The 26,824-nt window shown below is 50.7% G+C and overlaps 2 protein-coding genes across 2 annotated transcripts in view; both read right to left on the reverse strand.

The window, feature by feature from the left end:
* Window positions 1-828: 828 nt before the first annotated feature.
* Window positions 829-6,673, reverse strand: LOC118776073 (beta-crystallin B3-like). The gene is made up of 6 exons (XM_036526147.1): window positions 6,555-6,673; window positions 5,508-5,592; window positions 4,035-4,153; window positions 3,729-3,861; window positions 1,516-1,658; window positions 829-1,039 (listed from the first exon to the last, which is right to left on the reverse strand). The coding sequence occupies exons 1-6, from the start codon at window positions 6,671-6,673 to the stop codon at window positions 829-831; spliced, it is 810 nt and encodes a 269-aa protein (XP_036382040.1).
* A 2,092-nt stretch (window positions 6,674-8,765) lies between these two features.
* Window positions 8,766-26,824, reverse strand: part of LOC118776074 (uncharacterized protein KIAA1671-like) — a 27,662-nt gene continuing 9,603 nt past the window's right edge. Inside the window, exons 3-9 of the mRNA XM_036526148.1 lie at window positions 15,632-15,747; window positions 13,785-13,944; window positions 11,657-11,861; window positions 11,237-11,370; window positions 10,909-11,051; window positions 10,334-10,423; window positions 8,766-9,718 (exon numbers count right to left, since the gene is read on the reverse strand). Of these exons, the coding sequence (XP_036382041.1) occupies window positions 10,348-10,423; window positions 10,909-11,051; window positions 11,237-11,370; window positions 11,657-11,861; window positions 13,785-13,944; window positions 15,632-15,747 (834 nt within the window). The 3' untranslated portion in view covers window positions 8,766-9,718; window positions 10,334-10,347. The remainder of the gene's footprint in view (window positions 9,719-10,333; window positions 10,424-10,908; window positions 11,052-11,236; window positions 11,371-11,656; window positions 11,862-13,784; window positions 13,945-15,631; window positions 15,748-26,824) is intronic.

Raw genomic sequence — 26,824 nt, forward strand, 5'->3', positions numbered from 1 at the left:
TGACCATAAGCATCCCTTTATGACCATGGTCTACCCATCTTTTAATGGCTACTTCCATCAGGAAAACACGCCATGCCACAAAGCACATGTCATCTCAAACTGGTTTGAGGAACATGACAATGAGCTCAGTGTACTCCAATGGCCTCCACAGTCACCAGATCTCAATCCAACAGAGCACCTTTGGGATGTGGTGAAGCGGGACATTCGCAGCATGAATGTGCAGCCAACAAATCTGCAGCAACTGCGTGATGCTATCATGTCAGCATGGAGCAGAATCTCTAAGGAATGTTTCCAGCATCTTGTTGAATCCATGCCACGAAGAATCCAGGCCATTCTGGAGGCAAAGGGGGGGGGGGGGGTCCTACCCAGTAGTAGAGAGGTGTACCTAATAAAGTGGTCACTGAGTGTAGATGTTGCAGTCTCCATAACACTGTCTTGAGTATGACAGAGCTGCTTATTCTGTGCTGTTAGGCGGCTGCATCGTGCCATTTGTTTTTGTGTTATTTGTTGTAATTCACCAGTTTCAAAACTCAAGGATGGCTTGGAATGTGGTCCCTTCGCACACCAGAGTAACCAGAGTAACAACAGAGGAACAAACCAGAGTAACGACAGAGTAATAAGCCAGAGAAAAGACGCGTGACACATGCGGACTGTTATGAGCCAAAACGCTTTATTTCCAGCTGAGACACATGGAACGTTTCCCACTTCTGGGTGTGGAATCCCCTGGGTCCGGCAAGGCCGAGGGGGCGGGGGGGTTGAGGCGGGGGCGGGGGGGCTCTGGGTGCGTCCTGGGCCGGGGCTTGCAAGGCGGGGGGCGCTGGATGCCGTTCAGCTGGAGCTGGCTGCCTCAGCAGGGGGGTCGGGGGGCGGGGGTGCGGGGGTGGTGAAGCAGCCCCTCTTGTGCCACTGCATGTCACGCACACGGCGGACGGACTGGATCTGGGGCACCGCGGCGTCCCAGTCGTTCCAGTGCTTGAACTCGCCCTGCTCGAACACGAACTGGCGCCCCCTGTAGCCCGGGTACACATATCCCACCCAACTGGAAGAGAAGGACAGAGAGACATGCTAACAACAATAACAATAATTAAAAAATGACCCTGTGGGACAGGAGGGTTTGTGACGATGACGGTCTCTCTTTCATATTCCAGATTTACATATGCATTTTCTAATCTCTTCTGAAATGTGAAACATCTGTTGACAACAAATGAATATTTTACTCTTGGAACTTGTGTTTCGGTGTTAACTAACTGTGAAAGAAAATGTTGATACTCATTAGTATTAATGATATTTCAATGCAATCATGGAGTTATTCTATCATCAATGTAATTGTTTCAACTGCATATTATAATTCTTCAATTCGATTTCCAGCTTTGACAACTAAGCATTTTGAAGATTAAGATAAAAGGGCAAGGGAGAGAGAAAGAGAAAGAAAAGGCCATGCTGTCTTTTTTTCTGTGTTGAGAACTTTGTCCCTGCTGTCTGGAGCAGGAGTGAAGCTGGGGGGGTGGGGCTTACGTTCCGTTCAGGGCTCTAATGCTGGCCACTCGGTCCTGGAAACCGTGAACCCACAGGCTGGGAACATCATCCTCCACGATCTCCATCTTCCTCCCAGTGAAGCCCGGGTTCTCAAACAGATGCAGCTTGTGTTCAGCGCTGTCCTAAAGGGGTGATACAAACACACACGCAGGCACGCACACACGCGCGCACACACACACACGCGCGCGCGCGCGCGTGCAGAAACACACACACACAAGCACACACACACACACACACACACACACACACACACACACACACACAGATAAACAGTTTTAATCCCACTGTTGATTTACTCCAATATCATGCTTAGTATTTGTATTTGTATTTCTGCACGTATTCTGGAATATTCACCCTCGTTACTGAGGACCAATGCAGGGGGAGTGCCAACAAATAATGCCCTTTATTGGATTAAACCTTTTGCCCTCTTGCATTCAAGCATCTGTATGGGTTCACACAAGGCAGTCGCAAAGATCTGGGATGCCTGTGCAATCTGTGCAGCATCTAATTACCTCCTAGTTATAACAGCACAGCCATTATTGATACTGAGGAATGTATGATTTACACATAATAGTATTCTGAACCACAGACCTTCTATTAGAGGTCTGGAAGTACCTGAAGCTAAAACACGTTCATATTTGTTAATTGTGACCAATAATTTCACGCTAACCAAGATTTTGTATTCATGCCTGAGGAGCTTGCTGTATTCACTGTACATCATATATTAATCAGCAAGGCAGACAGCAAGGTTGTGGCTAGCTACACTGGGGATGTGGCTAACTCTCACCAGATGTATACATAGATTCCAGTGCCACACATAGCATTATGGGTAATATAATTTACATTACATGTCATGTTCATTCATTCTGGCCTGATGTTCCTCCAATGTAAAAATAAAAAGCACAGATTTTCAACTGAGGCAGAGAGACGGTTTCTTCTACAGCAGCATTTTATGTAGGCCTCCTGAGTGGTTCAGAGGTTGGAATACAAGCTGAGCTCTATGGCCCCAGGTTCAGTCTCACAGTTGTGGGACAAACTGGGAAGGGGGGGGGGGGTTAATCTAGACCCCCCCCCCCCCTCCCCCCAGTCATTCTCAGGCACCCCTGATTTGGCCGTTGCCTGTGAGTTGCACCCATTCCACTCTAGTGCAGTGTAGTGTAGACTTGCAGTGTAAATAAATAGCTGTTGGCTATTTCCCAGCGTACTGGAACATAGTAATTGTGTTGCCACAGCACTCCTATACAAATGTTGTGCTGAGAAGAGCCCACTGCACAGCTGGAGATTTCAAATCAGTGTTGCGTGAAGGGGAAGGATTATAAAACTGATGACTGTAAACATTTGAAAGCTATGCTGTTTTCATCCCACCAAAAGTAAGCATGGAGGGCCTCAGTCTCAGTACATTACTACTAATATGGGTGGCCATACAAATCTTCCTACCAGTGCTGATGTTATGATTATTCAGCCATTATGAGATTGCCTAGGAAAAATTACATAAACCAGAAATTCTGAAATAACTCTTGCCATTCAAGTAGCCAGACATTGACTATGGGACTTTGGTAAACTGATACATAAACATCAAACAAACATGAAAGGGCATTGAGAGTTAATTTCTGCGAAAAAAAAAAAATAAACAGGAAACTCCTGTGGAGTTGTGTATGACTTTATATATATTCGTCATCCTGCCAGTCAGTGAACCAGTGAGTTAAGAAAGCTCCATCAGGGTCTGTCAAATACGGTTTTGTTCATCTGTTGACATTAAGGTCAATGTGGAAGTTACTGGAAAGGCCAATGTAGTGATCAGTGTCTAAGACAGCAAGGCAGTGGGGTTGCCAGTAAAGCGGCTTGTCTATGGTCAGTGTGTACCTTGCTGGGCTTCTAATATTGTTTATTTCTAGTCTGGCTTTTTGCTTGTGTTGTACTCCCCACCTGTAAGTCACTTCGGATAAAAGCATCTGCCAAATGAATAAATGTAATGTAAATGTGTACCTCATGGAGATGACCAAGATGTGTTGTGGTTCACGTGTGAGTTACTGGAATGGTCAGTGTTGGGAGTTAGTGTGTATGAGTTCATCTGAGGCCATTGGCATCACTGCATTAGTTACAAGGCATTACACCTTGGCAGCCGGTAGTGTAGCTAAGGTGTGCATTGGCGACCGGGATGGTCAGTGTTGCGGTCAGACAGGGATACCTACAACTTTCAGGGGCCGCAGAGACAGCAGGGAGTTGCTGCTCTGACTGTTCGTCCAGGTGTCCCAACGGGGATACTCCCCCTTCTCCAGGACAAACTGCTCCCCCGCAAACCCCTGGCGCTCAAAGCCCACCCAGCTGGGAGAGAGGGAAAGAGGGCTCTGAGCTGTGACAACGGGTAACTCCTTTTAACATTTTAACAACTCAAACTCCAGAGGGTGGGAGGGGAGGAGAGGGGAGGGGAGAGAGAAAGGGGGGAGGAGGATGAAGGCGAAAGTGGGCGTGTGCACGAGCGGAGATACAGAACTCACGGGCCGGATTCCACCAGCAGGGAGCCAACCTTCTCCAGGCTCTTCTCCGTCACATCCTTACACTCCTCCGAGAACTCCTCCTTTTTGCCCTGGAAGTTCTCCTTCTCAAAGAGCACCACCTGACAACCCGGAGAGAGAGAGAGAGAGAGAGAGAGAGAGAGAGAGAAGAGGAGGGGGAGGGAAAAAAGGCAGGGAGGAAAGATGATAAGAATGGAGAGAGTAAATAATAATGCTCAGTGGGGGTTGGGGCAATAGAGCTGAGCACTTGTTGAACATCATGTCGACACTTGGGGGTAGCTGATGTAGTTGGGGTAATTGTCAACTACTCCAACCATATTGTGTCTCAAAACAAGGTTGGGGTGATTGACTTTGTTTTGAGACATTAAACACCACTTGAAGACACCTTTCACTCAGGAATAGACATTAAACACTATCGAGAAAAATACCCTTTCGCTCAGGGGTAGACGCTGGCCGACTTTACACAATATGACCATCCCACGTGTGCACCGAGAGGGTGCAGCTGATGGTTCCAGAATGCTCTGGCTCAGTTGCTCTGAAACCATGCCAACAGTCTTTCACTCCACAGCCCACAAAAACACAGCCACTGAAAACAGTGGAAGCTATTTGTGTCAGTGTTTTCCCCCTTTTTTTTCAATGTGTAAATGTGTAATGTGCAAATTCAGCCACTACCACACTACTAAAAACAGCCCACATCCTCAAGGTTTTGGGTCTTGCACACAAAAAGTCTGTATTGATGTGTGGATCACTTACATGAAATGAAAATGTTACAGACAAGATCCCTGCTCGGTTCAAAATTTTACTCTAGGTGCTAAAAGATAACATTCCCTAACTGAACACAATACCATGCCTGGACTGGATAATTCCTGAGACAGTCAATGTGCTAAGAACAAATGTATATGTATATACAGAAGTGTATATATACATGTTGTTAAAACTCAACTTCTACACGTTTTATAGTGAAAATCTGATAAATACGGAATGAATTAAAACTCAGGTGTACTTAGAACCATTAACCTCACCTCGCAGGAGAACTGAATGAACAGGTTCCATGTTTGCCTGTGATTGTACAGGCCCATTTTAGCTCTCTTAATGAACGATCTCATAGCTTCGGTGCCTGTATGTAAACCATTTTAGTGACGTCCTTGTTCCAAATTCTCCCACGCTGTTGACAATAGTTTGCTCGGACGCATCAGCGCGTCGGCTGGAACAGCCCGTATTGGAATGGGTCCGCCGGCCCCGCTCTCGGGCAGGGAAATATAAAAAGTGGTCAACATAAGGATGTGACAGAGGGTGTGGCTGAAGGTGGGTACATACAGTAAAGCAGAAGGGTAGGAGAGACACCAGGAGAATGTGAGTGATTCAGAGGCTCGCTGCGTGACAATCATGGCACTGCGTTCTCCTGAGGGACGCGACCCCGCGACAGCCTGGGTGGGACAGGCCGGTCACGGTTACCTTGTAGATGGCGCCGGCCCCGCCCTGACTCTTCCCTTCAGCCAGCTGCTCCGGGGCACTCTGCGGCTCCGTCATTCTCCCTCTCCTTGTGTCGGGGGGTTGGGGGGGGGGGGGGGGGGTACCCGAAAATGACAACAAAAACGGCATTCAAGGATCGTAACTAAACACACGCATCTCTCTCTCTCTCTCTCTGATGAGCTTTGAGATTTCCTGATTCGTTTGGATTATTGTGCATTCCCCTTTGGTTTCACATGCTCTGAAACTGGTTATTCAACAAAAAAAGTGTACCTTCTGCACCTCGTTTTGAGGGTGTGTGACTGAAATAGATCGAATTAACAAACAGATCAAAACTCCAGATGCTTGCGCTCTCTGCGTATCAGAGGAATCAGAGGAAAAAGTAATAAACTGGTTCATGTCTCTTAATCGCTCTGCTCTACATATATTTCTCAAATTTGCCCAAGTGCAGCACAACAAACAGGTAAAGGGAAAGACAGGTGAGCACAAGGTGGGAAGTTGAAAAGGATGGGAGGCAATAGAGACTGCAAGAGAACATTGAGAGGAATAGTCACATAGGGAGATCAACAGGGGCAGTGCCTATTGGAGCGGCATACCGTACTGTTTCTTTACCTTATCTGCATTTCATCGGCAAAAAAGGACTCCTCTGAAAGAAAACTCCAAAATAACCTACATGCACACACGCTGATGCCACTTTTTAAACTCTAGCAGAACCGCTGAATGAGAAGCGTGTCACCGCAGAGGTCCGTACGCACCCCCGACGCGGCCAGGAAACGGAGAGGGACGGACGCGACGACCGAACTCGGGGCGGAACAGAGAGAGGAACGAGAGAGACAGGAGGACGAGGAAGGGGAGGCAAGCGAGGTGGCGAGAGGGAGGTACGGACGGATGGACGGATGGACAGGGGGGCGAGGAGGAGCGAGAGCAGGTGACCGCGGAGACAGGGAGGGCCGGCGTTTTACCTGGTTTGCCTGCTGCCTAGCTGTGCCGAGTGACCCCTCTCTCTCTCTCTGTCTGTCGGCGTGTGCTGGCATTGGGCTTTTTGGGGGGCAGGGGGGGTATATATGGTTTATTTCTGGCCAGAGCAGCAGAAAACGGGGAGCTGTTGATGCAGCAAGTCTGTCGCTCGCATTGTGTCCGTGACACTGCATCTCAATAGGAGGCCGCGCTGGCACACGATGCCCGGCTCTGCGGCCACCGCTTGCCAACCGCCCGTGCGTGGCACGCAGAGCGCGAGCCAAAAGGATTCAGCAAACGGCCCAACTCAGCACAAAACGCCACAAACTGGCAGTGCCCCATGGCCACGCCCTGTCTCCCCACAGCCCCTCCCACACCCCCACACACCCACCCCCGCCCCCAGCAAACACCAGCCGGGAGGGGGGGTGCTCGCCCTAAACTTCAGGTGTTTCATCTCATTGATGGAGACCCTTGAGTCTTGCACCCCAAACCTATGGGCACACGCGCGACAGAAAGCGTGATGATAACGTACTGTAGATTTTGTCACACATTTGTCAGAGATAACTATGCCTCAGCATGCTGTGAAGGGGCTGGCAAAGCAGCTTCCTGGATGGAAATCCCAACTGAAGGCAAACTTTCCCAAAAAATGTTAATGATTCACATTACTTTGTCATTTAGCAGACTCTCCTATGCAGACTGAACTACACAGGTTACAATTTTATCCATTTATACAGCTGGACAACCCAACTGTGGGTTAAGTATCTTGCCCAAGGGTACAACAGCAGTGGGGATTCAAACCGACAACCTAATGGTAATGAGCCCTCCTTCTTGCCACTATGACACTGCTGCCCACTTAAAATATAAAAAATATCATAGTCAAGGCTTATACAGACCCTCTCATGGGAAGACCATCATAAAATCATCAATAAATCATATCGCAACAAAGCAACAGACAATCAGATCATTTCATAGTAAATTTTATTAAGAATTTACACATTTTGACACTGGTCTCACAACACAGTGTGATATACATCTTAATCTTTCAAATAAAAAACAGAAGAAAACCAAGATAAAAAAGCCCCTCTTTTAACTGACAAAAATAGCATTACTGAGTTTAACAACATTGATATACAACACCGAAGAGACTGCGACCTCAAAGGAAGATCCAAACAATACAATTAAGTTGCATTTTGTCAGCATTCCAACATCAACCCATCAATATGTGGAAGGCAGGACATGCTGTAAGCCAGGATGGCGGAACATTGGTCACTATTGCTGTCCGTCAAACAGTCTCAAAGTGCTCATTGGAAGGTTGAGGAGTGGGGGGGGAGTGGCGGAGCTGGCATGGCTAACACATTCAGAGGGAGGTTTTCCGGAGGCACTAAGCTCTAAGACAGTACTTAATGGACAAAGAAACCGTGCTGCAACTCATGAGAAACAAACAGAGGTGATTATAAGTGGAGTGTGCTATTAGGATTTAGCTCTATTCTGCATGGATTCTCTCCATTTGCTGAAAATAAACACCCTTAAATAGGGAGACCTACAGTACATGCTTCTGACACTTTACCCACTTACAAGGATGACATATCCGAAGTACTTTGTTCATGGGTACAACAGCAGTGTCCCGCTCAAGCTTCGGATTCAAACCCGCAGCCTTCCGGTAATACGCCGAGTTCCCTGCCCAACCTCAGCATGGCTGGACTATAAACTACGTCAAGCAGCCAGAGACAAAACAAGTTAAAATGAAAGCCCTTCCTCTACTTGCTTCTTTTGATGTCACCACCCAAAAGAACTGCACCACACACAAAAAAAAATTGTTTCTGTCGTTAACAATCAAACACATTTCAACATCCGCGATTTGGAGACAGATGTACCTCTCCGAGCGCCGGTATGCGCACGTGTGTGTGTGTGTGTGTGTGCGCGCGCGGAGAAGTGAGCAATGTAATTAGAAGTTGCCTGGAGAACAGTAGCATCCGAATGCGTGGGAGGGAGTCTGCACCACACAGAGATCCCGGTTACCGCCTCTGACCTTCGCTCTGGCATGAGGCTCCTCGTCATGGCCGGGACGGAGCTGACAGAGTAAAACTCTGCTGTTCTCTCTCTGCTCTCCCCAAAAGCTAACCTGGACAAGCGCCACCGACACAAACCCACAGGACTGCGCTGTGGTATTTTGGCACGAGGCGGCGCAGGGCAAACGTACTCCCCACAGACACAGAGCGACCGGCGTCCCAGAGCAGAAGACTTTCCTACACGCGAAACACGCAAAATCTGACTGGATGACAACATAATCACTCGCTGCCCGAAAGGAATTTATTCTCTCATATCTGTTGGGCGGTGACATCCGTGATTTACACATCTGGGGAAAATAACATTGTGCACCCCTACAATAATTTACGAGTATGGACTTTCTTTAGTTTCATTACTGATGGATTGATTACGGATTTTTTTTTTGCACCTGATACCCTCTATCTCTTTCCAGCAACAATACACATACATAACAGTTCAAGATTACAGTTGCCATCTTTATCACTAATACATATAGTAGACTATGTGTCTGATTGTTTTTTTCAATATGGTTTTGTTCTCTTTAATCTTTATGAAGGAAAAAATTAAGCAGAAACCATTACGCTATGGCAACTGTGTGTGGCCATTTCCTAAACCTGTCGACTGACAGATGAAATGATACACCAAACACATTAGTTAATCTCAGAATTTAAAGAAAAAAAAAACAGAAAAGACATCCATTCATGGGGGTTTCTGGTCTATCTTCCAGTTTCAGGAAGCACTTCTGGGCTAAGAGGTGCTTGGTCCTGCAGGCTAACCTTCCTGAAGTGCAACAAAAACTGGTGAAGAATTGGTCCTCCCCTTCCTCTGTCTCCCTGTGCAGTGAGAGAGTAAAGTGGCTCTATGCTGAGATTCATCCGACAGAAAGACATCTAAAGGAGCTGGGTGTTGAAATGTATTCAAGCAGAGCACCCAGTTGTACTTGTTTTTTTTTTTTCTTGCTCGTTTTGTCCACAAAATAAACTATATGTTCTATAAAGGCACCATGCACATATTTGCGACCCAGGCAGGAAGTTAACAGAAAAAAACAAATAATAATAAAAAAAAAAAAATAATAAAAACAAACAAAAACACAAAAAGTCACGTCAGCAGCAGCAGGATTCCGTCCATCTCCAGGTCAAAGGTTAAGGCTTCTGTCACGACTTCCTCTACACATTCCCCACTTTTAAGGCAACCTGTAAAATGAAAAAAATGAAACATGAAATGAAGGAGTGATCAAAGGAAGGGACCTCAAAACACTGTCACCATGGCGATGACCCCAGAGATGCATCTCCAGCAATAAGACATTCAAATGCCGCATTGGACCAGCGGTTGAGTTTTAGAAAATTCGTATCCTTCCCTCCTTCCGCTACACATTACATTCATTTAGCAGACGGCAGATGCTAAAAGAACAGAAGTGTATCCATTGAAGTTGAACGAGCAACAGTGCCAGACCAGGCTAACATACTCCCAAGACCAGTAAGTGTGAGCACACCACCACTCTAGCCCTACCACAAGTTAACTCGTGCTAACGTGACTAGACAAGGGAAGCCATGTATATACCACACATCAGTCACTAGATCACACTGTTCACTACACGACATCCACTCACACTTTAAAGCAGGAAAACACAACGCAGCGTGGAACAGTAGCTTTGGCAGCATTTCTGCTACCAGTTGTACAGGTAACGCATGATGGGGGCTGCCTACCTATGCATGGCACACCTAACAGTACAGAAAAGGCAGTGGGTGAAGCGCAGTGCTGAGAAACGGTTTCCTCTGCTTGTGAGATGAATGAGAGTGAGGCCTCACCTTGTCCTCTGCTCCTAGGTGTCGTTATCGTACTGACTCAAGCGCTTCTTGGACTTCAGCTCCTTCAGCCACTGAGGAGAGGACTCCTCCCTGTGGACGCGCACGCACGCACGCACGCATGCACGCACGCACGCACGCACACACGCACACACACGCACACACGCACACACGCACACACGCACACACGCACACACACACACACGCACACACACACACACACACGCACACACGCACACACGCACACATGGACACAAAAGCACATACGCACAAACACACAAAGACGCACATATTCATTTTTTTAAAGTCAGTTCCTTCAATTCTGTGTATAGAAAATTATACCTTTTGAAAAATATGCCTGGAAGGTAGAGAAATGGTTTTCACAACAAGCTGCGTGTTATTATTAATTTGCAATCAAGTTAATAAATGTGTCAGCGATAACTCATTTTTTGAGGTATGCTCACACTACAGAAGCTGTCAGGACATTAAAGACGCTGACAGAGAGGAACCTTTCTCCTGAGGAAGGAGGAAGGGGAGGACTTGCGGGGACGCACAGGGCCATGCTCTTGTCCACGTACCCATTCTCTTTCCCGCCAGCAGGGGGCAGCACACGGGAAGCACGGGGCAGAAATGGAGACTTGGGGGAGCGCGACAGCTGGGTGGCGGAGGGGCTGGCTCCTTCTGTCTGATTGTCAGAGTCTCCCCTCTTCTTCAGCTGAGCCTACAGGACAGGAGCGAAAAGGCCAGGAAGAGCTCAGAAACAGACAGCCGTACGGGTCTGTGTGAATGCCACTCAACACAAGGGAAAATGGAACAAGCAGATAAAAATGCTAAGATGCTAAAATGCCAAGATGCTAAGATAAGAGCCACATCCTCTAGCATTTCCACCCAGGGAAAGGGCCATACCTTGAGGGCAGACGGGTCCATCCCGGGGAAGAGGGCGACCCTCTGGGGCTGGGAGGCCGCTGGGCGGGTCTCTGCTCCTCTGGGCTGATCCTCCGTGTCTGAATCCTCCTGCTTGGAGCTCTCCACCTTCTCCTCTATGGAGGGAGAGAGAGGGAGGGATTGAAAAGGAGGCAGAGAAAAGAGGGAGGGGGGTAGGGGAACAGACCGAGCAGAGGGAGAGCGAGGAGGGAGAAGACTGTGAGCACAATGCTTTTGTTTAGGTATTAAGTATACTATGGTGTTCATATTAATACAAAACCAATTGCTCAGGGACTCATTAACTCGGGACATTGCTCGGGACTCATTAACCCCTCAGCGATCACGCAGGTCCCCAAACGGCTGCCGCCACCCGGAGGAGCGCGAACGAGAGGGCGGGCTCACCCGTGGAGTCGCGGTACATCCAGTCGTCGGCGGTGACGCCGGGGCCCTCCTGCAGCACAGACAGGGCGGCGCTGTGGCGCGCTGCCCGTGACGGCAGGTTCCTGCGGCTTCGCTTCTTACTCAGCTGCACCCGGGAGCGCAGCGCGCTCGAGTCCAGCAGCGTGGTGGAGGTCTGCGGGCACAGCATGCACGCACACACACACACACGTGCAGATACACACACACACACACACACACACACACACACACACACACACACACACACACACACATACATGCATATACACATACACACATGGACACACACACGCACACGCACACACGTGCAGATACACACACACACATGCACACACACACACACATGCACACACACACACACACGCACACACACACACACACACATGCATATACACATACACACACGGACACACACACGCACACACGTGCAGATACACACACACACACGCACACACACACAGATACACACACACACACACGTGCAGATACACACACACACATGCAGATACACATACACACACACACACATACACACACATACACACACACACACACACACACACACACACATATATGCAGATACACATACACACACGGACACACACACATGCAGATACACATACACAAACACACACGCACATACACATACACATACACACATACACACATACACACACACATACATGTGCACACACATACACACACACACACACACACACACACACACACACACACACACACACACACACAAACAGGGACATGGGCACACACACAAAAAAACAGGGGCGCGCACATGTACACATACACACAATGGCAAACGTGGACATTGATGCACAAACATACAGATGTTCACATTAAACAGAGGCAGACAGAAACATCCAAGTCATCCCAGAGGGAGATGCAGAGAGAGAGAGAGAGAGAGAGAGAGAGAGAGAGAGAGAGAGAGAGAGAGAGAGAGAGAGAGAGAGAGAGAGTACATGAGTGCTGTGCTTCATCACACTGAATAAAGTGTAAAATGCATCAGCCTGCAGGCTGTTTGCTTACATAGCCAATATAAGGGCTGCGCGCACAAAGGCACTACTTAGAGAGCCCGGTCTAGGGAAGTGCCTCGGAAATCAGGTCAGAGCTTATCTGAGTTTCTGTGGCCGGGAGCTGCCAGACGTACAATTACATCCCTTGGAGAGCGCGTGCGTCAGGCCATAAACCGCGCCATCAGCCCCGCTGGTTTCGGCGCCGTCGGGCGCCAAACGGAGACACTGCCGGGCCCTGCAGACAAGGCCGCTGCCCCAGAGTGTTCCGGAACACTTTTATATCCACGAGGGAGAGTGAGCCTCCAGCATTTTCCTTCCTGCACGTGTACGTAAACTGCTCCGGGACCACACTGACAACACTGTCTGTGGTGCTTACTTCAAGGAATTTCAAGGAATTAGGATCCTGTTTCAAGGTCAGACAAACTCTGATAATAATTATAAAAAGTGAAGCATCCTTCAGTGCAATAATACAGGACAGTGTTGCCTGCTGTGCTACAGACAGAATGAGGAGACTGACACTTGAAAGGATATGTGGTCCTGACCCTATTCTTCACTATCAACAAGCCTGGCAATTTCAGTCACGATCACCCGTCATTACCTCATTACTTCTTACTTTAAAGTTCTGTATCTTATTCCACAAAGAACAGTTTTTAGCATAACAAAGAGACCCGGCGGAATTACATATATACTTTGTGTGACAAGTACATCCCTTTTAAGGCTTATATAATGTTTTTGCACTCTAAAATGGTTTCATTTGAAGTGCACAGGCTCAGAGCTGTCATGGAGGATGTGATCAAGGTGAAAAGAACTCGCTGTAAATGGGGGACCCTTTTGTAATCTGGCACCCTTGAATCGCACAAAACAATCAATACCAGTCTGAGGAGAATTATCACATCAAGGAGAGGGTAGGGCCTCGCTTCTTTGTAGCTCACTGGCCACCACTGCTCTGGAACCTGCTCAAGTGACTGTTTGTCAAAAGCTCTGAGGGAATGCATTAACACACAGCACGCAGCTACCGAACAGATAACGCTGATTGCGGTGCGTTTGACAAGTGGGCGGAGCCATGACTGACCTCAGGGAAAGGGAGGGGCTCTGTCTCCGTTTGGGGGGGCGGGGGAGGGGGCGTCGGGAGTGTCGAGGTCGCTGGGCGTGGTGGGCTCCCCGGGCGTGTGTGGGGGCGTGGGTTTCCGTGGCGACGAGCTGAGATTGCTGTCTGAAGTTGGGGTGGCGGGGGTCAGGCTAAGGTGAGAAGAGGAGGGGGGGGGGTGACAGATGTTAGAGGCATAATTCTACACAACAACCTCAGAGCATCAGACACTGTGTCTCCACATCTTTTCAGAGATGCCTGTGTAAAAGACAGGAGATCATTAGTCTCAATGTAAAACACAGGGAAAAGTGTTGAACTGTACTGAGTCACACGTATATTTGTGTGAGCCACTGTCGTGTCCATGCATGTCTACATGTCTGCTGATCTGGGATCAGATTTCACAGGTCTCCTGGATTACCTGCTGAACTGGGACTCACATTCCCGCACATGCTCTTAACACACAGACTCAATATATCGGACTCTAACAGGAAGCTGTGGGCCATTCAAGCTATATAGGTCAGAGAACACTTCTCTAGATCTCCTTATAGCATTTTTTCCCCATAAAGAAGACAATCATTTAGATTGAGGCTACAGAACATGAGATGACCTGAACTCTCACACCCTTGGGAGGTGGAATGTTTTACTAACACGTTAGTCCATGGCATGAATTATTTATATTTTCTCCCTCAACTTGACTTTATATACACTACGCTACTCTCACACTACGAACACAAGGGGGCAGCACACAATTGCAGCAGACTGGACACTGACAGCAGGTCTTTAAAATGCTGCGTCCAGCCACCAGGGGGCAGGCAACCTTCACAATATTATTAATCTTGCAGCAACAGCAACACCAGCAGCAGCAGCTGCAGCAGGAGACCCGAGGCTCAGCACGGCACACTTTTCACTGCCTCAGACCCAGTTCCAGAAAGGTCCAGAAAGGACCCAGTTTCATCTCACCTTTAGAGCGACACCAATCCTATCACAGGCCAAGAAAGTTTCCTCTGGACATTTTGGTGCAACTCACAAGCCTAACTGGAGCACTCTGGAAGTGCGACCAGACTGTAACTGAACACGTAGAAAGACGGTCCAAACGGATTATCAGCTTGATGTGACCGAGCAGCACCCACACAACAGAATAGTGCCAGAATGGTCACAGTGAACGGCAGCCGCCTAGGAGTGGAGGTGGAGGGTTTTGCAGGTTTCTCAGGGTCGTACATTGTGACGTTGATCACACTGCTGTAGAGAAACCTGCTGTTCCCGCCCTTTTAAACCAAGGCTGCACACTCTGCTGAGAAGACACGATTTATTCAGGGGTCACCGGTGCCCTACGATAATGAGGAACGTTTTTCTTAAACTTGCCGTTCATCTTGGTGGTCTTGACAAAACTGTGGATCGAACGGCCGAGGAGTGTTAACTCAGCAGGAACAGAGAAAGGAGCCAATCAGCAGTTTCCATTCAGCGCACGGGGGTAATGTGCCACACATTAACGCCTGACGCATCCCGACCCATCTGTCTCCTCCGTGGGGTCACCTTGATCCAGAAAGCGTTTAAAACGGGCTTCATCCGGCTGTAGCGTCAGACCGGGCCTTTTAGAGCGTGGTGACAGGGTCGAGTACAGACATCCCAGCAGCTTTAGATACACAGCAGGTAGGCAGGAACAGATATGGAAGAATTACATCAACCAGTTGGGCTAATAACTGCTGCTTATTATGAGAGGATGGAAGGGTGGAATTCAGTTACGCCCCTTCGGAATGTTCCACTCAGACCTGTGGGAGGCACCTGTAGTGTCATCGTGGTAGGGGGTGGGGGGGGTGTGGGGGTCAGGTGTGTACGCACCTGTCGTCCGTGCGAAGACCGGTGTCCCAGGTCCCGTACTGACTGTCCGTCTCGTGGACCAGGGTGTCGGTGTCCCGCCCCTCCTCATCAGCACTCACACACTGCTTCAGCTGCTCCTGAGAGAGGGAGCGAGAAGGAGAGAGAGAGGGAGAGAGAGAGAGAGAGAGAGAGAGAGAAGGAGGGAGAGGGAGAGAGGAAGGGTGGAGAGGGGGAGAGAGAGATAGAGAGAGAGGGAGAGAGAAGGAAGGAGAGAGAAGGGGAGAGTGGGAGAGGGAGAGGGTGAGAGGGAGGGAAAAGGAGGGAGCAGCAGGGGAGAAGGAAAAAGGAAATAGGTGGAGAAGGCAGGAGAGAGGGAGGGAGAGAAGGGAGAGAGTAAGAGAGAAGGGGAGAGGGATGGAGGAGGAGAAAAGGAGAGTGGGAGAAGAGGTAAGGGGATAGAAAAAGGGGAGTGAGAGAGAGGGGAAGAGGGACACAGAGCGAAGGAGAAATAGGGGGAGAGAGGAAGAGAAAGAGAAAAACAGAGGAGAAGAAAATGAAGCAGACAGGGGAGACAGAGAAGGGGATGGGGAGAGAGAAAACGAGTGAGTTCATGCACTCCTGTCAGGTGACAGTGTGGTGGCCTGTGAGGTCGTGACCCTGCTGTCGTGTGCTGCTTCGGTGCGCAGGCTGTGACATCACAGCGACAGACCCGGACAGGCCGCAGAGCATTCACCCTGCACAGCACGGCGCAGCAGGGGTTAAGCCACCCACACGGCCGTGTTTGTGGACCATCTTTCTGACTTGCTGCACAAACCCAATGCCGCTTAGACAGAGGAGAAAAGTGGGCCCATTCACGCGGGCTGCGGAGCACTATGGGACAGCAGTCAGGCAGCGAATCGGACGTGTAATGACGAGGTGGGAGGAAGAGCTCACAAAGACAGGGACAGGCTGGTGAGCGTGCGGGTAGCTGTCCACTGAACCATGCATCTTTTAATGAGGCAGTCACAGAGGGCATACTGTCCTCGAGACACACACACACACATGCATAAACACACACACACACGGGCATGCATAAACACACACACACACACGGGCATGTGCGTATACACACACGCACGCACAAACACACACGCATAAACACGCACACACACAGGCATGTGCGTACACACACACACACACGGGCATGCATAAACACACACACACGGGCATGTGCGTACACACACACACACACACACACACACACACACACACACACACACACAGAGACGTGCGCGCACACACACACACACCTGCACATCTGTGCGCGCACGCACACACAAACACAAAGAGGAAATGGGCAGGAGAGAAAAGAGGTACTGATACAGACAAGCGCAGGTTCTCTCAGACTTGGACCGGTTCCTGCTGGAAAGGCACAGACGTCCTAACCAAACACTCTGATGCAGGGATGTTTTTTTCTGCCCCTGTTCCTGTTGGAGGAGTTTCGATAACACTTAATTTTATACACTTAATCTTGACCAGCAAACAATTCAGGGAAATGTATTACACCACGTTACATCATGTGCTCGGCTAACGCCCTTACCCAGAGCGACTGACTCAGGCCTCCATTTACACTGCTGGACATGCACCGCGGGGTTATGGGGGTTAACCACCTTGCAGGCCCAGGCCCTCAGAACAGTGCTGCTGTATTAGGTGCACTTTGCTAAGATCGTGAGCCTGTGTGTTAACAGCGCTACACAGGACGTCATCAATTATACTGCCTTTCCTGGCAGGAGGAAATGGGAAAGGAGGGAGAGGGAGACAGAGTGAGAGTGCAGAGAGAGAGAAGTCCAGCAGAACACCCCCTGAGTCCCACCCCCATGGACCCCCCCCCCCATCTACCTGCTCACTGCTCCACACTCCTCTGTCTCGCTACAGTGAGCAGCACCATTCATTTCTAGATCGGCCTAGAAGTCGGCATACAGTTCTTAGATTCCTGATTTGATCTTATTCTGAGCTGAGGTGGGCTCAGGTCAAGGGGATCAGTCAAAAACACATGCGCGCTCACGTACACACGCTCACACATACACACACAGATAACACACACACATACATGCACAAAAGCACATACACATAGATAACACACACATGCTTGTGCACACATACATGCACACACAGGAAAAACACACACACACTCAAATCAGCTATCCATAGCATTTCCACACTTGGATCCACTTCAACACGCAAACCTCTCCCACACTGTACACAACCTACACTGTCAGTAACCCGTGTCCTCACAGCCCATTTCCCAGGCATCCCATCCCCACGGCGACCCTATCACCAGGCAACCAAACACTTCCTTATCAACACGAGCGGTGGCTGAAGGAGACCAGCCTCAGAAGAGCTGGCGACCGGATGAATGGCTTCATCGCGTCTCGTTACCGCGGCGCTGTGATATACTGGAAGCGGGCGTGGCCCTCATTCTGGCCGAGGGCTGCGTGTCGTAAGAGCACTGGGGAAATCGGAGTCCACCTCGCCCTGAGGTTACTTGCCAGTGCGAGCCTGTTTAAGACGCAGTTTCTTTTCCCCCCCATATCCCTGGTTACCAAGCGCTTCCCCCCCTTTGCCCTTCCCTCACCCCCCCCCCCCCCACACCCCAACCCCCCTCACCCCCCTTTCCCCGCCGCCCGGACAGGAAGGGTGCGTCGGAGGAAGCAAGGGAACAATGAACGGATGAATGGAGGGAATGGGGAAAGGAGAGTCACAGACAGACTGACAGACGTGGCTAATGACACAGGGACGCTGGCATGTGGGGGAGGAAGGGGGTGGTCTCTGTGGGCGTACGTGTGTGTGTGTGTGTGTGTGTGTGTTCTGAAGTCCTGACAGTTACATTCCTCACACCCCTGTCCTGTCACACCCCGAGTGTGCTACATGCAAACATGTCTCAGATACAGAGGCCGACCCGTATCAGATTCTCACGGCTGGCACTTACGTTTCACACAGCACAGAACAGGCAGGCTGAGGGCTCTGCATTATATTCTGAACAAATCCTGCCATATTGGTCTTCTGTTAGTAACCTATTATTTCTAAGCTATTTGTAAGAAAAGGAAAACATAACAATACATGTTGGAAGCTGAGGCGGCAGAGCAGCGTAATGGTAGGGAGTGGGGCTCCTAACCGAAAGGTTTATGGTTCCCTTGGCGCTGTACCCTTGGGCAAGGTACTTAGCCCACAACAGCCTCAGGAAACATCCCACTGTATAAATGGATAACATGTAAAAAATTGTGACCTATGTAAGCCGCTCTGGATAAGAGTGTCTGCTCAATGGCAATGTAATGTAATATAAATGTAAGCCAAATACACTTCACTCCAAAGTACAGGAGAACTAAACCACACAATTTACTGCACAGTGTAGTGTTGGTATTCATTCTGATTACTATGGTGTGTTGGAATTTATCAAAAAGAAAAAAAAAAAAGCGCATCACTTTGTTATTTTTGCACAAAGACATAAGCAATGTATGCACCAAGAACCACCCAAACTACTTACTGTATATATTAATATATACTAATAGTTCACATAATTCTTGTTTTAGCAATCATAGACTTGGAACAGGCATGGGACATGAACATGAAAAGACTGTACACTGTCAATCAGAGCCAGTGATTTTCATAACTGAAATGTTGACAGCTGATGTTTCTTTCCAGTGCCGCTGATATGCCACAGATATAATCCATTACCCTGGCCACATGTGTGGAAAGATAAGCATGCATGCTATGGCTACAATGTAAAATAAAACGCTCCCTATAGACGGTGAAAGCTAGCTCCGTTAGCTGCTAAGATTACGCCCCGTTTCTTGATCAGCCCAAAGATACAAAGCCAATTATGCCAAGGGTCTCACTTTTTTTATTGCTTGAATTAACTGAAATTAGCTGGATAACTGGATAATGAATGCTCTTGTGCCTTACAAGCGAATTGAAATGCCTTTTCTCTTTTTTCCCCGCCCCCAAAAATTTTCAACTGCCTTCATCCGATCCCACGAGCCTCTCTGCCTGACCGAACCGCTCTACAGCTGAGTCATGGACCGGTAACATCAGTAAAAATCAAAGTGTCGCAGGAGGGGGTGGGGGGGTGGGGTGGTATCATGTCAGCCGGAGAGAGAGGGGAAATCGCAAGGGGCCCGTTTTTGGCAGACAGCAGCAGAGTGAAATATGCTTATTATCGACCGGTAATACCAGCCGGCCGATAAATTTACCGGCGGAGACCTTATTGGGTACGTGCGCGGCCTGCAGACAGAGCGAAGCCACCGAGAGACGGCTCATTTGTTATTACGCGAGTTTCGGGCACAGTTACGGTACATCTCCCTGAATGGTGTGTTAAGCCCTGTCTTTGTACCTCAGCGAGGAGAGGCAGCTTTCCACACGCGGAGTTAAAGCAGGTTACAGGTTTCTACACGCAGAGTTAAAAACAGGGCAGCAGTATGGTGTAGCGGTAAGGAGCAGGGCTTGTAACCGAAAGGCTGCTGGTTCGATTTGCTGCTGGGGCGTTGCTGTTGTACCCTTGGGCAAGGTTCTTAACCCAGAACTGGCTCAGTAAAAATCAAGCTGTATAAATGGATAAAATTGTGACTTATGTAAGTTTCTCTGGATAAAAGCGCCTGATAATTTAACAGATAAATAATATCTTAGCGTAATGTGCAACTTGCTCATCTGTTGATGCTTTGTGTCTGTGCTCTATTGCAAAAAGTATTCATTCTGAGGGAAAATGTCGCGTAACCCTTCTTTTAATATCAGCGTTATTGCGTGCTGCTCCACGTGACACTCTTCACCGAGGTCTCAAAAGGCAACTGAGGTAACACCACTGCTGGGTGGGTGTCAGCTAGCCTAAATCCCGGGATTGTTGGCTCTCTTTATTAAGGTGCTGCTTTAATCCAATCTATTCACATAAACTTTGTTTGGGGTGCGTAAGCCAGCTTTTTCAGTCAAAAAAAAACAAAAAAAAAAAACAAACTTCACTAAACAAAACCCTCCCCTACCCCCATCAACAGCAGCTTACAGCGGCTCAACACTGATATTTATTCCATTCCATTCAACTTAAAGACGTATTTCGACAACATTGCTTTTGTGGGCACCATGGCGCTGTAAGGTATCAGTGCTGAGCTGTTGTAGGCTGCTATTGACTGGAGACTGAAGCCGGCTGAGTCAGCGACATTAGCCTGAATTTGCGATATCGATGTCTGTCCTTCAACAAATCGAGCGCCGAGCAGCGCTGAACACAGCGGCCCGCTCCACACCGCGCTCGCCTCTGCCCGCCTGACCTCCGGATGAGCGTCGCGCAGGTGTATAATTATACATCGGAGCACGTGTGCTTTTCATGAGTACACTGAAGCTGCGAGCACGCCGTCGCCGTCTCTGCAGCCGATGCAAATGCCCCTGCTCTCATAAAGCCAGATAGCGTGGGCTGTCTGCGCGTATCTACACACTGCGCCGGGCGTCGTATGCAAAGTCGCCCGCGCCCTGAGAGAGACGGGGACGGCCGAGCCTTCTCAGACGCGTACAGAAATGTAGAGACGCAGAAATAGGAGCACAGATGGGAGCGAGTAATGAAGTATTATTAGCAGGAACTGAAACAAAGGCACACCAACACAGACTGCAGCAACCTCAAGACTCCCACGCAGTCAGAAAACGCGAATCAGAAATATTTCCATTCTGCTTGCAGAGCACAGCAGTGTCTGACACGTTCTGTAGTGCAGCACTGACTGCTATCCAAACGGGCCCCCACATCTGGCCCTGCACACACGCGCGTGTATACACATGCGCACACACGTGCGCGCACACGCATATACACACGCACTCACATACACACAAGTTGGAACATGCTCTCGCTTTCTGTCTCTCTCTCTGACACACACGTGCGCACAGACAAAAGCACACACACACACACGCATGCACACATGCGCACACACACACCCTCAGAGCTGGCAGCGAACGAACGCACAGGTAACATATGGCGTTGCCCGGAAGCAAAACGCTTTGTGCAGGTGCGGCGCTCACAACAAAGCAAACACACCAGGCCGCGCCGCCCCGCCCCGCCCCGCCCGCCAAAGGCTTCAAACCCCCATCCGTCTGCACGTCGCCCCTATCGGCTTCTGCAAACACAGTCAGGTCCGGGAGGAAGCTGTGCCAACACAGCCGAAAAGGGGGTCAACGGCGCGGCCAGCGCTCCACCCAGAGCGCGCTTGGGAGAGGGACGTGCGCAGAAAGAAACGCGGCAGAGAGGAGTGTGTGCAGCACCATCGCCACTGCGGCAGCTCGGGACACCGAGTCCTCTCTTCCCCCTGCGGAAGACGTCGCGCACCGCCACGACCGGGGAACGCACTGCTACTTACATCACTCGCATTACTTGCTGTTTTATTTTTACGCGTGGCATCGTGATGCGTCTTGGATTCTGTGATCTAGTGATCTGTGATGTCTGGTGGTATACTTGACTTCTCTTGTGCTAACCTGACTAGACAACTTCTGGAAATGCCTGAGTGTTATGCTCACTATCACTGGTTTTGGAGTCCTGTTAGCCTGGTCTGACACTGCTGCTCATTTAAGTCGAATGGATACACTTTGTTCTTTTGTGCTGGAAGTTGCTGTGGATAAGAGAGTCTGCTAAACTAATGTAATGTAATGTACCGGCAACAACAGTGATATTGCTGATAACGGAGGTGTGCTGTCATGGTTTTGGGGGCCCTGTTCATCTACACAGTGCTGTGGTGAGACTTGACGCGTGAGCGCACACACACAGACACACACACACACACACACAGACACACACACACACACACACACACACACGCAGAGCGAAGAGATGCTCTGTCAGTCACAGGACACTGCCGTAGCTCTGCAGAACAGGCAGACAGGATACGGGGGCTGGGATAAATTGAGAGGATGGGAAAGAGGGGAATAGGAAGAGAGGAGAGCTGTCTGCAGGGACTTAATGAGGCTCTGTCATGAGGCACTGACTGTATGCAGACACCAGTCGTCACGCCTCTGAAGAAGCAGCACAGTGCTGACCTAACTGCTTTTACTGGAGCTGGCAGAGGAATGCACACACACACACGCGCACGCACGCACGCACGCACGCACGCACGCACACACACACACGCAAACGCACACAAACACACGCACACACACACAGACACACACACACAGACACACAGACACAGACACACACACACAGACACAGACACAGACACAGACACAGACACAGACACAGACACAGACACAGACACACACAGACAGACACAGACACAGACACAGACAGACACACAGACACAGACAGACACAGACGCACACAGACACACACAGACACACACACAGACACAGACACACACACACAGACAGACACACACAGACAGACACACACAGACAGACACACACAGACAGACACACACAGACACACACGTTCTCTCTCTCAGAAACAGAGCGACGTCACAGGGCAGTGAGCTAGGGGGGAATCTGTCCTCTGATTGAGATCTGTGACATGAGGGGCTTTCAGAGCCCATACAAGCAGCATCACCGTGGTGACAGGCGAACCTCTGCCATTCCCCTCTCTCTCCCTCTCCCTGCCTCTCTCTCCCTCTCCCTGCCTCTCTCTCCCTCTCTCACGTCTCTCACATCCCTCTGAATGCAGCAGGGAGCTCAGCGGCCTCTCCCTGTGCTTTATCGCTCCATTAAGGGCCTGGCTCCAGTCCACCTCCTCTCTCTCTATCACCAGGAACCTTGCCTTTTCCCTTCCATGTCACCCAGCCTCTCTCCCAGCACACCGAGTTCCTGTCCCAGACCCAACCCTCTCTAGCACAATCTCCGCCACCCAGTCAACCCCCACCGGCAGCCCGGCTTCATCCCGGCTGGCCCTGGTTCTTACTCAGCCCAGGCCGGTGCACCTCTGTCCCGGCAAGCCCTGGTTCTGCTAAGCCCAGCCTTGCTGTAGCTCTGTCCCGGCTAGCCCTGCTCCCTGTCCCCCTCCTTCGCCCCCCACGTGTCCAGCCCCCACATCTCCTGCTGCAGAGCACCCGCCCCCCCCCCCCCCCCCCCCCCCCCCCCCCCCCCCCCGCATCTGCTACAAGCCTCTCGGCTTTCTCCCTTCACTGCGTCAGCGCCGTATTTATAACCTTTCACTGCTGTCATCCCTCGCTTGGCTCCTCCCCCTTGCCCCCACCAGCAGGAAAATCCCAGCTCCCCCGTCCCCACATTTGTGTTAGAACAGTCCTGCCTGCAAGTCTGCCTGAGATTCAGCTTCACTGTGTCCTGTTTGAGGCAATATTTTACTTTAACTAATTGTTATTAGCAGTAATTAACGAAGACCACGACCACAACATCATGACGTTGACAAAAACAGTTGGCACGGTTATCCCTTTCTTCTCGTGTCTCCCAGTGTTGTCAACGGTCCAGAACTGCAGCACAATGCAACTGTCGCTCAGATACAAGGCTGATGCAGGACCTGCACAGACCCACCATCCTTATCTTATCTGGATGGCCTGCGGGCCGCTACAGAGGATGTGATTAACCATCCGGATCAGCTAAAGATCTGCGAAATCTGCCCAGCCTTTTTCCCTCTACAGGTCTCGTGTTGGCTTTGTATATTTGTATATTCGTATACATAATGCTGGGCTGACGTATATTCTTTGAGGACAAGCTCCTCTTTTGGAACAGCGGGTACAGTTTGAGACACAAGGGAAGGTATGCAGAGGAATGCCAAGTGTTCTGAAGGCAATAAACCACACACGAAATAATATTTTGATGGAGCTCCCCCGTATTGCCATCAATCACGCTGGATTATGAATCACGCCGGATGAGGAGTGTCTGATTAATGCTGTAACAGCATCATTAGAGTGTCAGACATGCTAATGTTAATGACAAAACGCCAGATCCATCATGTTTCATCTGTGCCTCCCTGACTGGGAACAACTGGCGGATCTACAGAATTACTTAACAGCTGCAATGAGTGTGTGTGTGTGTGTGTGTGTGTGTGTGTGTGTCTTTCGGTTTCATGTTAGACATAATGTAGCGTTGCACCAGCTCAAATATAAAAAGGCCTTCCTCCCTGGGCATCCTCACCCCACCTCTGGGACCTCTCCCACCCACACGATCCTAATCACACGCTCCTGGACCGCAGCCGGGATGCAGGAGGCGGTATCCATAGCGACGGCCCCCTCACTCAAACCTGACTTGCTGGAGCGAGCGTGCCGTTCCTTTCCCCTACTCCTCACTCCCTGTGCTAAAGCCTAAAAGGCACCCGAGCGTCAGCTCCACGGCGAGCTGGGGGGGCGAGACATGGAGGCAGAAACGCAGCGGGGTCTGCAGAGCCGGCGGTTCTGAGGGAGGGAGGGAGGGAGAGGAGGACACGGAGTACGGAATACAGAGTCCTCTTACTGCAGAATCAGAGGTCACCGGGGCAGAGGAGGGAGGGAGGAGGGGGGGAGGGATAACAGCGACAAGGACAGAAAGCAGAGGGGAGGCCGGAGAGGAGAGGACAACTAATGAAGAGGGTGATGCTCAAGGAATGTAAGGTGGAGAGGACGTACACCGCAACACCAGAGACAGAGAGATGGGGAGAGAGAGAGAGGGAGAGGGTGAGAGAGGGAGGGAGGGTGAGAGAGGGAGGGGGAGGGAGGGAGAAAGGGAGAGAGGGAGAGAGAGGGAAAGAGAGAGAGGGAGAGAGGGAAAGGGAGAGAGAGAGAGAGAGAGAAAGGGAGAGAGAGAGAGGGAGAGAGGGAGAGAGGGAGGGTGGGAAAAAGGGAGAGAGAGAGAGAGAGAGAGAGAGAGGGAGAGAGAAAGAGAGAGAGAGGGAAGGGAGAGACGGAGGGAGAAAGAGAGAGAGGGAGAGAGAGAGAGAGAGGGAGGCGGAGGGAGGGAGAAAGGGAGAGAGAGGGAGAGAGAAAGAGAGAGGGAGGGAGATAGAAAGAGAGAGAGGGAGGGAGAAAGGGAGAGAGTTCTAAGCCTCACCAAGTTGGACAGCATGGAGCTTTGAGGTGATTAGACAACATCCTGTTTTGGGGGAGGAAATAGCAAATAGCGAAGGAGGGGTAGAGAGAGGAAGCAGAAGTGAGGGAATGAAGCAGAAGAGGGGACAGCAGGGGCGAGGGGGATGAGGGGACAGCAGGGGCGAGGGGATTAGGGGCGAGAGGCAGGAGGGGTGGTCTTACAGATGTGGGCGTCCCGGGGTCGGCAGGCCGCCGCCGCAGGGACAGCCGCTGCTGGCTGCGCAGGGAGAAGCGCCGGAAGGACTCGCGGCTCCGGGAGGCCAGGCTGCGCAGGGAGGCGGCCCTCTTGAAGGCCCCGCCCCCGCCGCCGTCCTCGGCCCCGCCCCCGCGCTCCGCGCCGCCGGACACCAGGCTGAGCGCCCCCTGCAGGGAGCGCCGCACGCTGCCCACCCAGCCCGACACCTGCGAATGCGCCACCGACAGCTTGTCTCCCAGGTACTCCATGGCGGCGAGCGGCCGCGAGTTGCGGCCCTCCGACCCGCCCCCCGTACCCAGCTCGCCCCGGGTCTCCAACCTGACCCGGTCCGCCGTCAGGACGATAGAGGGGCCTTCAGATCCCTGACCCCCAATGGGCTTATGGCTTCCAATCTGCTCCAAATCAGGACTTTAGTGGTGGCTCAAGATTGCTGTCCCCAAAACGCTTACAGCCTTTGATTCACTCCTGGTCAGTACCGCAGAGGTGGCCTCGAGATCCTTGTCCCCAGTATGCTTGAGGTCTCCAATTCACTCCCAGTCACCCCTGCTTCTGCGACTTGCTCCAATCGGAGAGCAGGACTGCGCAGTTCAAACCCAGTCCTGGATAAACGGGACTGTAGAGCTCGTCTGGTCCTGGTGCCAGGCGGCGTGCTGTCGCCGTCCCAAACTGCACTGCAGCAGTGATCTCCGGCTCGTGGAGGCGTCCGCACCACCCGCCACCCGGCTCGGAAAATCCCCTCTGAACCACAACCTTCGGGGGGGCCCCCCGTCAGCTGACTGTCAGGTGCGCGTTGCCCTGGGTCTCTCTCGCTCTCCTTCTCCTCGCCGTGAAGCCTGTCACCTCCTGCTCCACTCACCGGAGTTCCCGGCACGAGTCAGGCGCGTCGGCCGCGTGCGGCGGGGGCTTAATCGGCTAACGACAGCGGCTCCTCTCCAACTGAACGGTAATCATAGTGACGGCCCCGGCCGCGACAGATCCAAACAGCAGTTGCACGCTGGAGGCTGGCCGCCA

The sequence above is a fragment of the Megalops cyprinoides genome, chromosome 4, assembly GCF_013368585.1.
Source record: "Megalops cyprinoides isolate fMegCyp1 chromosome 4, fMegCyp1.pri, whole genome shotgun sequence".
NCBI lineage: Eukaryota > Metazoa > Chordata > Actinopteri > Elopiformes > Megalopidae > Megalops > Megalops cyprinoides.